The sequence below is a fragment of the Anguilla rostrata genome, chromosome 16 (assembly GCF_018555375.3).
Source record: "Anguilla rostrata isolate EN2019 chromosome 16, ASM1855537v3, whole genome shotgun sequence".
NCBI classification, from domain to species: domain Eukaryota; kingdom Metazoa; phylum Chordata; class Actinopteri; order Anguilliformes; family Anguillidae; genus Anguilla; species Anguilla rostrata.
Window position 1 is genome coordinate 1,357,625 of NC_057948.1, and position 13,530 is coordinate 1,371,154.

The 13,530-nt window shown below is 41.6% G+C and overlaps 1 protein-coding gene across 15 annotated transcripts in view; it reads left to right on the top strand.

The window, feature by feature from the left end:
• Nucleotides 1–13,530, top strand: part of LOC135242401 (NACHT, LRR and PYD domains-containing protein 12-like) — a 505,695-nt gene that overhangs the window by 228,668 nt on the left and 263,497 nt on the right. For 7 of the 15 annotated variants that reach the window (XM_064313446.1, XM_064313447.1, XM_064313450.1 and 4 more), the window contains exon 10: nt 2,903–5,582. The exons of the other annotated variants lie outside the window; for them this stretch is intronic. In XM_064313446.1, the coding sequence (XP_064169516.1) occupies nt 2,903–5,582 (2,680 nt within the window). The remainder of the gene's footprint in view (nt 1–2,902; nt 5,583–13,530) is intronic. 15 annotated transcript variants of the gene reach the window in all.

Consider the following 13,530-nt stretch of genomic DNA (forward strand, 5'->3'; position numbering starts at 1 on the left):
TTCTTTGACGTGGTTCTTGCTTGGGCTGTCGATCTTATGACAGTGTAAGAAAACTGTTCATCACAATGGTGATGTGCTGAACATTAGAAACATCAGTGGTAGCGACCTGTTTCTCTGATTGGTAACTGTAAAAGTATTGCTGAAATTGGAAGAGTAATTATGTGGACAATTAGTTTCATAAACTCCATAAACTCTATCAATGGTTGCGCGGGCATGGCAAAGTGCACAGAGGCCTATATTCCCACAAAACTCATCCTGATGGTTTATGCATGTGTTGTTGCATCTACGTAGACAGCGTGAACAGTCTTCTACCACAGGTCCTAACGTGCAAGGCTCTTATTTTTTTTTTTATATGAAACAAGGTTCGGACCTATTATGACTAGAAATAAAACCTATTATGACCTATTATGACTAGTAAAAACAAGCGCAAATCCGCAATAAATGCGACCGTGCATGCATCCACAGGAAGACCCTTTTGTGGACCGACCGACCAACAGAGAGAGCTAGCCTAAAGAGCTGCTGATCGCCTCTATGCCGTGGAGTTTGTAAGCTTAGAGCTGCCTTTGCCATCATGTGACTTGCCATTGCCATTACGCTCAGCATAAGTGAAGAATGCTCTCATGGAGCATTCACACGTGCCATGCTTCGCTAAAGCAGCTGAAGTTTTCTGTGTTCTCGGGTGGGGGAGGGGTGAGCGCTGAATGTCTTGCCCATACAGTTCAGTGGTCTTACCCTTAGATTGACATGTGAATGTCCCACTTGAGAATGGTGCACTTATGCCACGGTGTGTGAATGGTTGATAGTTGATATCTCTCCAGGGAGAGATAAAATGTTCTATTAGTCCAGCAAATAATATTATTATTTTAATAAATATTATTATCAACTATAAAGTGTAATATTACTCGTTACTCGCTTCAAAAGTAATAGAAGTACTTTACTTAGCCGTAATTCGTTACGCTAAGTATACCTTGTATTACTTTTTGCTACACGGCAATCTCTCTCTCTCTTGCTTATACTTTTTTAGTTTTTTCCATTTAGCTTATACTGCTTTATCCAGTCTCGACAGAATAATAGCATACACCACACGAACACATCACAAGACACTTCGCATTTGAGAAATCTTTTTTGATTGTATGTATTAGTGGCATTTATTTTTCTTCCAAGTAGCCTAAAGGTTAATACTATGTAAAAAAAAAAATTCTATGAAGTTACACATAATAGCAATATTTGTAATGTGTATGCTGTTTATTCTAAGCAACTGCAAAGCCTAGCCTAACCGGACATTGTGTCACCACTCACGTGCGACTCACTCACAGGCTGTGATGGATGTTTTTTTTCCAAAACCTTTAGTCCCTGAAATGAATGTCCCCTCCTTTCTGGTCCCTCAAGGGCAAAATGTGTCACAACTTCACATTTTTACCTCACAGAAAATAGGATATGATACAGCTATATTTTTGAGCATATTTTGAAAAGTATGTTCACTATAATCTGTAATTTGGCAAATGGTAAATTTACACAAGTCTCTATACAACTGGGCGCAAGGCTCAACAATATCAATGAGCGAGGCATGAAAGTCCACTGATAACAAGTGCACTAAATAAACGTAATCCCTCTTGGAAAAATCCATAGGAAATTTGCCGAGTGAACCCATGGCGGAAGAAACGTCCGGGTTGGCCTACAAAAAGACGTCTTCACTGTAACACACAAATTACCAGCCAAAACAACAGCTATTGTGGATTTGCACTTGTTTTACTAATGTTTTAGATTTAGTTTTTGGGCACACGGTGGTGCAGTGGGTAGCACCGCCGCCTCACAGCAAGAAGGTCGTGGGTTCGAATCTTGGCTTGGGGCCTTTCTTTGTGGAGTTTGCATGTTCTCCCTGTGTCCACGTGGGTTTCCTCCCACAGTCCAAAGACATGCAAGTAGGCCAATTGGAGACTCTAAATTGCCCATAGGTAATGTGAGTGTGTGAGTGAATTGTGTGTGTGCCCTGCGATAAATTGGCAGCCTGTCTAGGGTGTATTCCTGCCTCTCGCCCAATGCATGCTGGGATAGGCTCCAGCACCCCCTGCGACCCTGCTCAGGATAAGTGGGTATAGATAAGGGATGGATGGAAAACCTCGCATTTGAAGACGGATCAGTTTTATTGTAACCCTTATTTAAAAATGTCCAGTTGCATAATAACTGTAAAAAAATAAAAATAAATAAATAAATAAAATGAAATGAATTCAGAACATAAGGGAAAGACATAGGCATAAACAAATGATCACAAAACGAATGAAATATAAAAATATGTTTAAAGAGAACATAAAAAATATAATTTATTATTCAAAATAAACATAAACTAATATTTCTAATAACAAAATGCAATAAATAAAATATTTGTATGAATAAAAATGCAACAGCGTGTCTGCCGTGATGAAAAGTGAGTCCTTGCGCCTCCTGGTGTGGTGGAGGAGAACTGACTCGTTAGTCTGTAGATGGCCGAAATGTAACAACACTGTTATAACACACATGGAGGTGAAATAAGGTGTTTGTAACATTTTCCAAACATTAATTTGACATTCCTGCAACGCTGGAATGTAAAGAACAAATATCTAGGAAAAGTCAGTGAATGCACATGCTGTAGATTGTTAGTAACTAAATGAAAAAATTCCTAAACTCGGCGCTTCTAGTGTTAAAGCAGGAACCCTGTGCTCAAAAGCTGGTGATTAAACCACTGTCCCATCAGACAGACTGCCCTGAGTTTGTATCCAGGGCTAAAGAGCACTGAGGATAACAATATTAGATTTTAAAATCACCATGTGATATTTGAAGAAAGTATTTACCACACCAGTACGTCCACAATGTAAATGTTTATCATATTTTAAACATAATTATTTCTCATATTTCCTCTTTTCAGATGAATCCATAAAAAGAGCCCAGCAGGCACTGAAAACTCATCTGAAGCAGAATTTTGAATGCATATTTGAAGGATTAGCAAAACAGAACCACCCAACCCTCCTCAAAGAGATCTATACAGAGGTCTACATCACAGAGGGGGGAAGTGGGGAGGTCAATAATGAACACGAGGTCAGACAGATTGAGACAGCATCCAAGAGACAAACCACACAGGAGACTGCAATCTTCTGCAATGACATCTTTAAGCCTTTACCTGGACAAGAGAAACCCATCAGAACTGTGCTTACAAAGGGCATCGCTGGCATTGGGAAAACCGTCTCTGTGCAGAAGTTCATTCTGGACTGGGCAGAAGGAAAAGCCAATCAGGACATTGATTTCATCTTCACTCTTCCTTTCCGAGATCTGAATTTGAAGAAGGAAAGAACATTCAGTCTGATGCAACTTCTGCAGCACTGCTTTCCAAAAATGAAAGCGATCAAAAGTGTTGAAGGTGATGAAGTCAAAATGGTGTTTATCTTTGATGGTCTGGATGAGTGTCGACTTCCTCTAAATTTCCAAACCAATGATGACTGCTGTGATGTAACAGAGTCATCATCAGTGGATGTACTGCTGACCAACCTCATTAAGGGAAATCTGCTTCCATCTGCTCTCCTCTGGATCACCTCCCGACCAGCAGCAGCCAGTCAGATCCCTCGTGAGTACGTCCACCAGGTGACAGAGGTACGAGGGTTCAATGACCCACAGAAGGAGGAGTACTTCAGGAAGAGAATCAATGATGAGAACCAGGCCAGCAGAATTATCTCACACATAAAGTCATCCAGAAGTCTCTACATCATGTGTCACATACCAGTCTTCTGCTGGATTTCTGTTCGTGTTCTGGAGACAATTTTGGGTAAAGCAGAGAATGGAGATCTGCCCAAAACTCTGACTGAAATGTACACACACTTCCTTCTCATTCAGACTAATGTGAAGAATCAGAAGTATCAAGGCACTGATGAGACAGACCCAAAGAAGATGTCAGCAATAGATACAGAAATCATCCTGAAACTGGGCCAGCTGGCTTTTCAACAGCTTGAAAAGGGCAATCTGATATTCTATAAAGAGGACCTGAAAAAGAGTGGCATTGATGTCAGTGAAGCTTCAGTGTACTCTGGGTTGTGCACAGAGATCTTTAAAGAGGAGTGTGGGTTGTATCAGGTGAAGGTCTACTGCTTTGTGCATCTGAGCATTCAGGAGTATCTGGCTGCCTTGTTTGTGTTTCATTCATACGTAAATGAGAACAGAAATGTACTCCGGGCAAAAAAATCTTGCATTGGCAGAGTAGGGCTGTCTGGGTTACACAGGAGTGCAGTGGATCAGGCCTTAAAGAGTAAGAATGGACACCTGGACCTTTTCCTCCGATTCCTTCTTGGCCTCTCTCTGGACTCCATTCAGACCCTCTTAGGAGGACTACTGACACAGACAGGAAGCAGATCACCTGTACCAGACCCACAGACACAGACAGGAAGCAGATCACCTGTACCACACACACAGACACAGACAGGAAGCAGATCACCTGTACCACACACACAGGCACAGACAGGAAGCAGATCACCTGTATCAGACCCACAGACACAGACAGGAAGCAGATCACCTGTACCACACACACAGGCACAGACAGGAAGCAGATCACCTGTACCACACACACAGGCACAGACAGATAGCAGATCACCTATACCACACACGCAGTCACAGGCAGGAAGCAGATCACCTGTACCACACACACAGGCACAGACAGGAAGCAGATCACCTGTACCACACATGCAGGCACAGGCAGGAAGCAGATCTGATGGAGGAAGACAAAAAAAAAACTCCATGTTTACCTTCTTTCAAAGACTATGGACACGGACAGGACGCAGATCAACTGTACCAGACCCTCAGACACAGACAGGAAGCAGATCACCTGTACCAGACCTACAGGTACAGACAGAAAGCAGATCAAATGTACCAGACCCACAGACACAGACAGGAAGCAGATCAACTGTACCAGACCTACAGGTACAGACAGAAAGCAGATCAAATGTACCAGACCCACAGACACAGACAGGAAGCAGATCAACTGTACCAGACGTACAGGTACAGACAGAAAGCAGATCAAATGTACCAGATCCACAGACACAGACAGGAAGCAGATCAACTGTACCAGACCCACAGACACAGACAGAAAGCAGATCAACTGTACCAGATCCACAGACACAGACAGGAAGCAGATCAACTGTACCAGACCCACAGACACAGACAGGAAGCAGATCACCTGTACCACACACACAGGCACAGATAGATAGCAGATCACCTGTACCACACATGCAGGCACAGGCAGGAAGCAGATCAAAGAGCATTGAGAAAACAGTCCAGTACATTAAGGAGACGATCAGAATGGAGTCTTCAGCAGAGAGGACCATCAATCTGTTCCACTGTCTCAATGAACTTAATGACAACTCTCTAGTGCAGGAAATCCAGAATTCCCTGAGATCAGGAAAACTTTCTGATGAAAAGCTGGAACCACACCAGTGTTCAGCTCTGGCTTTTGTGTTACTGACGTCAGAGGAGATCCTGGATGAGTTTGACTTAAAGACCTACAACACATCAGCAGCAGGTTATCAGAGACTGGTACCTGTAGTCAGGAGCTGCAGGAAGGCCAAGTGAGTATTATATCATTAATAATGTAGATGATTGACCACATATTTTCCCACTTTCTATTTCTAGCGAGAATAAAGATTTTTGGGCAAGAGAAAATTTGGTTAAAAAAAGATTTCTGAATCAAGATGTTTTAACTTGTGCCCTCATTTAATGTTTAATTTGAGAACATAAGCAGCATAAAATGCAAAACCTCAGCACTTACCATATATTTTATTTTATTTACTATTACTATTTACTGATTAATACATTTACTAATTATTTGCAAAGATAGCAATTGTGAAATAAATAAGGAGTTCATTGATATGCAGAGTAATCTGATGGATCAACCTTTGTCAGAACATACAATTCAAGCAGATTAAAATGAAGAGATGCTATATTAAGTTACAGTATTAAGAAAAGGGGTCCTATTTTGGTGACAGCATAGACACAAACACAATTAGAATTGCTAGTGTCATATTTTTTAATTTCACCATGGTTGTTAGTTCATATGGTCTGCGGTTAATCTGCTTGTGTGAACATGGGTTTGTTGGTGCAATCAGGGATGTGTCAATAGAAACTTTCACTATGTGAGCTTGGTGTTGAATAATGCATTTGCAGTCAAACCAACCCATACCAGGTTTTAACTTGTGCTATTTTGGCATTATAACTGTGCCACACATGTGAATCCATAAACAAAGATACAAGAAATATTTTGTTTATTTCAGTTTAACTATTTGAAAGGAAAGCTGTATTCAGTTATGCAGTCCAATGCTGGCTATTGAGGCAGTGGAGTTAACTGTGTAAGCTACTTGAATGAGGTAGGAGGGAGACTGGCTTTACACCCCTCAGATGGTGTTTACAATGAGCCCAGAACACACTGGAAACTTGCTTTTAATCATGTGTTTGGCTGGGCTAGGTCAATGATTGAGTGGACATTTGGAATGTTGAAAATGTATTTTAGAATTTTGGATGGATTGGGTGTACATTACTGTACAGCCCTCAGAAAGTCAGTGCATTGTTTGTGATGTGCTGTGTTCTACACTACATAGCCATATGCCATGGATGTGACATAGACCTCACAGAGGACACATTACAGGACTTTCATACAGAGAGAAGCAGAGTCACATGTGACAATTGCTACGGAGATTACAAAGCACAGAGTGCACGAGAGAGCAGGGCCTGGTTGGCTGTGGAGCCGTTTCACTAGTGAGTGTTCATTCATCTTATCAAGTGCATGTCTGAAATGAATGACACTTAGTTGAAGTAGAGATTTTTTTTGTTTATTTTAAATAGTGGTGTGAAACACTGTAAAAAAAATAAATAAAATAAATTAAAAAAAAAGCTCTAGTAATTCCAGACAAAATGTCTTCTTTCCTGTCCTCTGGTGCACAAGCGCGATGCCTGCCTAGCTGAAACAGTAGCAGCAGCAGCAGGATGGAGAGGCCGACTGGAGGCTGTCTCTGCCAGCTGCCTCCTGCTCCTGGCCAGCCTGGGAATATTCTCCCTGCGGAACTGTTCTTGGGAACGCAACCATTTATTATAGCTTTTAGCACTGGCATATGAACAGAAAATACACTTTCGTTTAAATATTAACAAAATAATTAATCAAAACTATTCAGTTTCATCTTCATTGGTTTGTAACGGTTGTAATAGTTCATAGTGTTGGGCAGAGAAATTTCTATCCTTAGAATAACCAGCACGAAGAGGTATATCCATGTAAGAAATAGGACTTATTTCTGCAGAAAGAGTCTGGAACCTACACGCAACAAGATGGATAAGCCCGATCTCTCTTTTTGTTTTTTTTGTTTTTTAGCAAAAAGTGGTTAACAATAACATACATAATTCTACATCTGATTGGCATACGGTTAATACATATGCATATCGTAAGATTTAACAAAATTTATGATAATTAATGTCTGTGTCTAGTCATATAGCATGAAAACTGAATAAGCACACAATGACCTCTTAGTCTTCAGTGTTACATAAACAAGCTTTATATCAGATATAATAGTTTGGTTTTTATCAATCGGTTGCTTTCAGAGTCCTGGGCAGCATGGCATCATAGCCGGTTTCTCCCTGGCAGGATGGCAGGGGGGAGGATAAGGAGGAAGGCCAAGCTCACCAGTTTGGACTTCTAGAAATACATAAGAGACAGAGAGAAAGAAAAAAAAGACATGCACACACACACACACACACACGTACATGCAATACTTCTAAATTCTTGTCCTTGGGAGGTTCGGTGCCTGGAGACGGAGGGGCCCTGCTGCAAGGCCTAAGAATTTAGTGTTGTACAGAATTCTAGTTATGCTAGAGAAAACTCTCCTCCCTTCAGTAGAGATGATCACAACACGCTTGCTCTTCAGCCATGGTGACATTAGCATTTGGCTGTGTTTCCTTAAGGGACAGAAATGGGGTGATCTGATTGGCAATAATGAAACCAAACCCAACCACACCCACAGAACCATTTATTCTTATTGAACCTCTTTTATAACTGTGCCGCAGTTGCGCTAGTGCCTGGAGTCAAGAAATGACTGAAATACCCCTAATTCACCAGCGCCTTGCATTGCTGCTAGTGTTTGACAGTTGTGCCTTGACTGAGAAAATAGGGTCCAATTAAATATAAAATTGAATAACACAGGCTCAACTACACGAACAAAAAAAAAAAGAGACAATCCTGGAAATTAAGTAAAAGATAATCATGAAAGAAACGAATGAAAGGCAAAACAAAACCAAGGCTTGTCTCTCCCACATTAAAACTGATCAAAGGCAAAGGCACAGCTGAGAAGAAAGACAAAGCTGAGAGAAGACCAAAGGCTCATGTTTGCTTCAAAAGCAGGGCCGGCCCGTGGCATAAACGCTCTATAGCCGCGTTTCCACCAAAATTACCCGGAACTTTCAGTCCCAGGAACTACTTTACCAGGAACTAAAAGGTTCCTTCAGCCAATGGTTGTCTGCGTTTCCACCGGGGTCTAAAGTACCGCGAAGGCAAATTAGCCCACTGACGTTGTCGTCGGTCCATCTGTCATATGATTTCTTCTGTAACCCCATACTACCACCGAAGTAGCCTACATTATTTTCTAATAACCGGGACAGCCCGGAGGGGTTTATTCCACTTATATACAACGGGTTACCAACAATGACTATATGGTAACTTTTGTATTTATTGATTTTCATATATCCTCTCAAACACATCCATTAACAGCAGAAAACATGCACACGTTGTAAACAATTTGCTGTTTTATTACTTTCTCGTCGTCAATTCCATATAGGCTAATCGCAAACTGACAAGAATAGAACGAAAACTCGGACTTGCGTGAAAATGTAAATTAGTAGTGGTACAGCCACCGTTTGCTTTCCTTCGAAGTTACTGCTAGCCGAGCAGCGAAGTGTGCCCTCCAGATGCGAACCATGCACCATAAATGAGTCCATAGTCTTCCTGGTCTTTTCGTGGAATTGAAAAACGGCTGTAAAATTGAGTAAAATTACGGCAGTCTGAAAAAGCTAAAGGGAAGATTACTAGAATTAACCTGTTATTTTACCCGGATAAAAAGTGCGGAAGGTGATTTCCAGTTTGCTTGTACTGTATCACCAATGTTAATTATGCAGAACTACCGCATACCTCACATAACTGTATCAAACGTTTTGAGTCAATTACAACGTGCTAACAAAGAAAATCCGGAAGAAAATATTCAGCAACCGAATTAATCAGTTTGAATGTTTTGGTAGCCTACGTAATATGCTGTCCCAGCACGAATGCTTAGCATTTTATAAAACGAATACTAAAGCAAGAAAAGAACAGAAGAGCACACGTTATAATTTCAAGACGTTGACAGGCTATAACCAAAAGTAGGCTACTGCGCCGCATAACATACAAGTTTGATTTGAAGTTATTATGAAAATAAATTGGTTTGCCGCTGCATATTTTCAAACATGGCGGGTAATGGCGGAAAATAAATACAACACAAATGCTACGAGTACTCGACCAATCAGAAATGTTCAGCGCTGCAAGCTCCACCCAAAAGGTTCCTGTACTTTCGGAAAGTACTACCCCCCGAGCAGGAACGTTTTGGGGGGTAAAACAAAGCCCCCAGAACTACATTTAGACCCTAGTTCCTGCGGTGGAAACGCACTGAGTTCCTCAAAAGGTTCCTAGTTCCGGGGTATAGTTCCTGCGGTGGAAACGCGGCTTATGTGTTTGTTTAGGGCCACAACCGCTAGGGAGGCCACACGACCACGAGGGGGGGGGGCCACACGACCACGAGGGGGGGGGGCCACACGACCACGAGGTGGGGCCACACGATACAATGTTTATCTAAGGTAACTAACACGTTTTTCATCCGTTATCGCAGAACTATGGGTATAAATTTTAAATGGAATGGCAACAGAACATTTAATAGCAATGTAATTTAGGATTTTACCAAGCGACCCCCCTCCCCACTGGACAGAATCCAACAGCACCCCCCCCAACTCAACAGAATCCAACAGCACCCCCCCCCAACTCGACAGCATCCAACAGCACAACCTGTCCAGGGTGTATTCCTGCCTCTCGCCTTGTGACCCTGACCAGGATAAGCGGGTATAGATAATGGATGGATGGGCTTCCACAAACGAGAACAAGAGTCATGCAGCAACTGATTCCAACTTCAGACTCTTGTTCACTGACTTCAGCTCCTAGTGAACGAGTGAGTCATGCAGTGACTGATTCTGACTTCAGCGGGATTGTTGATCTTACTTACCTTGGCTATATTTGGAACTGTGTTGACTAACTGCGTTGTGTCCGTTTCCTGCATCATACATTGTTCATCAAGCTAGCTGCATCAATGTCAAAACAATGTTGACCTCTCGAATTATCCACAAAGTGGTGATGAGTTCTTATAGCCTAACATATTATGTTTCAATAAGGGAAATGACTGCGGTTTCTTTGCTTGAATTGAGACTGAACCTAGTTTACATCTCTGCCTCAGTGTTGCCGGATGCCTGAATCAGTTACTCCTAAAAAAAGTCCTCAAAATCTTCAATCAACTCCCATTCAAATTCCTCACAAGTGTTCCCCCATATCTCATTTAAAATCCCCCTATCTGTCATTGACTTCCATACATCTTTACTGTGAAACTTCCCCTGTGAATGTTTAAATCCCCTACATACATTTAGGGGAAAGTCTGGCAGCCCCACTCTGCGATGTGTAATCTTCTTTGGGAAATCATATACTGATGGCCTCTTTTGTTCACGGTTTTTTACATCATGCAAATAAGAGAGTTGGCTACTCAAAGCTTATAGCATTTCTCAGATGTAAGTGGGCTGACCAGCTAGTTTAAGCCAATTTCTTTTAATTCTGTAGGTCTATTTATTACTCAGGCAAGTCTGTTATTGCAATACAAAGACTTTAGGGGTAGGAGGACATGTAGAGCTGCGGCGACTAGTCTGAAACTCCTTCCAGTTATGGACCCAGACCCGGACCCGAATCAAAATGTCCAGTTTGGTCCAGTCCTCAACGACAGGTCCTGTTCCTTCCCAGATTAGGTCCCCACCGGTTTGAATTTCAAATAATCCCTCTCCGAACTGTGTAATTTTTAGGAGAAATCAAAACCAAGTACAAAATATAACATTTTTCAATCAGTGTTACCATATTGGGCAGCCCAATTGGGCTCCTTTTGATTACGGTGGTGGGGGTAAAAATAGTGTTGGGCTGGTTGATGAAATTTGGGCTGCTTTTGTCAAAATTAGGCAGGTTTTAGAAAATATTGTGAAAAAACTTTACCACAGAAAATACCAGTACCGTTTCTCTGCCGGTTGATTTAATTTGCGGTATTAGGGGAATTCCTCGCGTCCACACCCGCCAGCACCCCTCCCCCCCCCCCGGTCGACCACAGCCCACCCTAATACAAAAGCCTAAAACCGGCCGTGTTATGATTTGGGCTGGTTTTCACTGAATTGGGCAGGTTTTACATTGCGATTGAGCTGGAAACTGTCAATCTGATCTGGCAACACTGTCTTCAATTGGCATCCACTGGATTACATCAAAGGTTTGAAGTGCGATTATTCAAAAATGCTGCAGTAAAATTTCACAGAAATGGGGTAGAACGTACATAAGGATCCCTTCTGTCATTAACAAGTGTTTTAATTCGCAGGAGAAGTCAAATCCAAAAATTCTATTTTTTATATTAGCCTGTATTGGGCTCCTTGGAAGGTTAGAAGTGGGATTATTCAAACGAACCTATTTAAGGTGGACCAGAAAATTTGAATCGAGAGTCAACTTCAGCGTGGTAGTTTACCAATAGCATACCAGGCTACTTAGCTAGAGAGCTGTAGAACTCATAGAGAGCTTTTTTTCCCCCAAACTCTTACTATTGTAACAGATTATAACTATAGCTGAAAAAATGCATGCTCCATCAAAGTAATTATCCTCTAAATAAAAAATGCATTTCTTATGATTATGTGACTGATTGATTTGCCCATGAATCTGAACAGGAGGACTTTAAGAATGCCCACCAAACAGGAAACTATTGTAGGGAGTACAACACACACCTGAAGCCCCAACTTTCATTCTAGAGGATTTTAATCACTGTGAGCTTGAACTTTCTATGCTTGGATTCCAACAGTATTTGGAGTGTGAAATATGTGAGTAGAGACAAAATGCTGTGGCCAGGGGCGTGCTGTGGCAGTTTCAACAGTTTCAAATGAAATGGGCCCCGAAGAGCAGAGGGGCCCCAAACACCCATGAGACTTTTAAAAAAATGTTTAGCAAGATCTAAATTTTTGAGGTTTACCTGTGAACAGCCATGCACTTGCCATTTGTGGCTACATCGCGGCACATCCGGGTACTTTTCTGAACTCTGACCTTTCCATGACAACCATAGATGCAGTTAAATTCTATTTCCATCCATCTGTAAGGTAGTAGCCTAAGTTAGAAAGTAAATAAAAATGACTAACATTAAACATCAAAATATTCTGATGTATTACCATTGGGAGCTAGCTACCGCTAATTCATAACAAACCTTGCAAACTCCAGCCGGCTCGTGTAACTCTGAGGGCTGTGGGATTGCAAAGGCAATCAGGAAGTCCCCCGAGTCTCAGATCTCGGTCGTTAGCAGGCTAGCTCGCAATATTTTATATGGTTCTCTCAATATGGGGACTGCCCACACTGTAGCCTACCACGTAAGCCTAATGTTTACTAGATAGCTTTTTGTTTTTTATTACATGGCCGGATGTGCATAGAAAAGCTGGTTCCGCCTGCATCAGCAGTCGGGACAGGACGTACAGATAGTGGATTATTTTTTATTATTATGTATAATTCAAGAAAAATAGAGATATCGTTTTGTTCAGTCAGTTTTAATTGGTTTGTTGCTTAATTCCCAGTTTATTACAATATAGGCATCAGTGCAAAGGTGAAAGAGCCACAGTGGCACAGGCGAACCAATGGTTTGATAACTTGACTGTACTAACGAAATGTCTGATGGTTCATCTGGTGGAGATTGCTATGAATATTATGGGGGTTGGGAAACACCCATCTCTTCAGACGGTATATGAGGAGTCCATTATCAGACAGGCACAGAAAATAGTATCAGACCCCACTCACACCTTTTACCCTAAATTCCTACTTCTACCTTCTGGTAAAAGATTCAGGTCCCTTAGTGCAGGCTTACCTGTTATAAACACTCATTCATGGTGATGACAATTTAGCTTCTTAGTGCTAAAAGATGATGTGTGTTGTTGGCTGCATGGGTGTTGCAATATGTCTTTGTGGAATTTTTAAGAGTTCGATTTATTCCGCCGTACTTTCGTAAGTAGAAAAATAAATGCAGGAACGTCTTCGTTTCAAAATAGGTCGTTTAATGTAGCAAAGGAACTAGTGGGTCTGTTACCCAAGTACAGATAAACACAGAACCAACAAATGACGGAGACAGTGATGTTCCTTCAAGGAAACAAAGGGCCAAATGGTTATCTTAAGCCGCGTTTCCACCGCAGGAACTA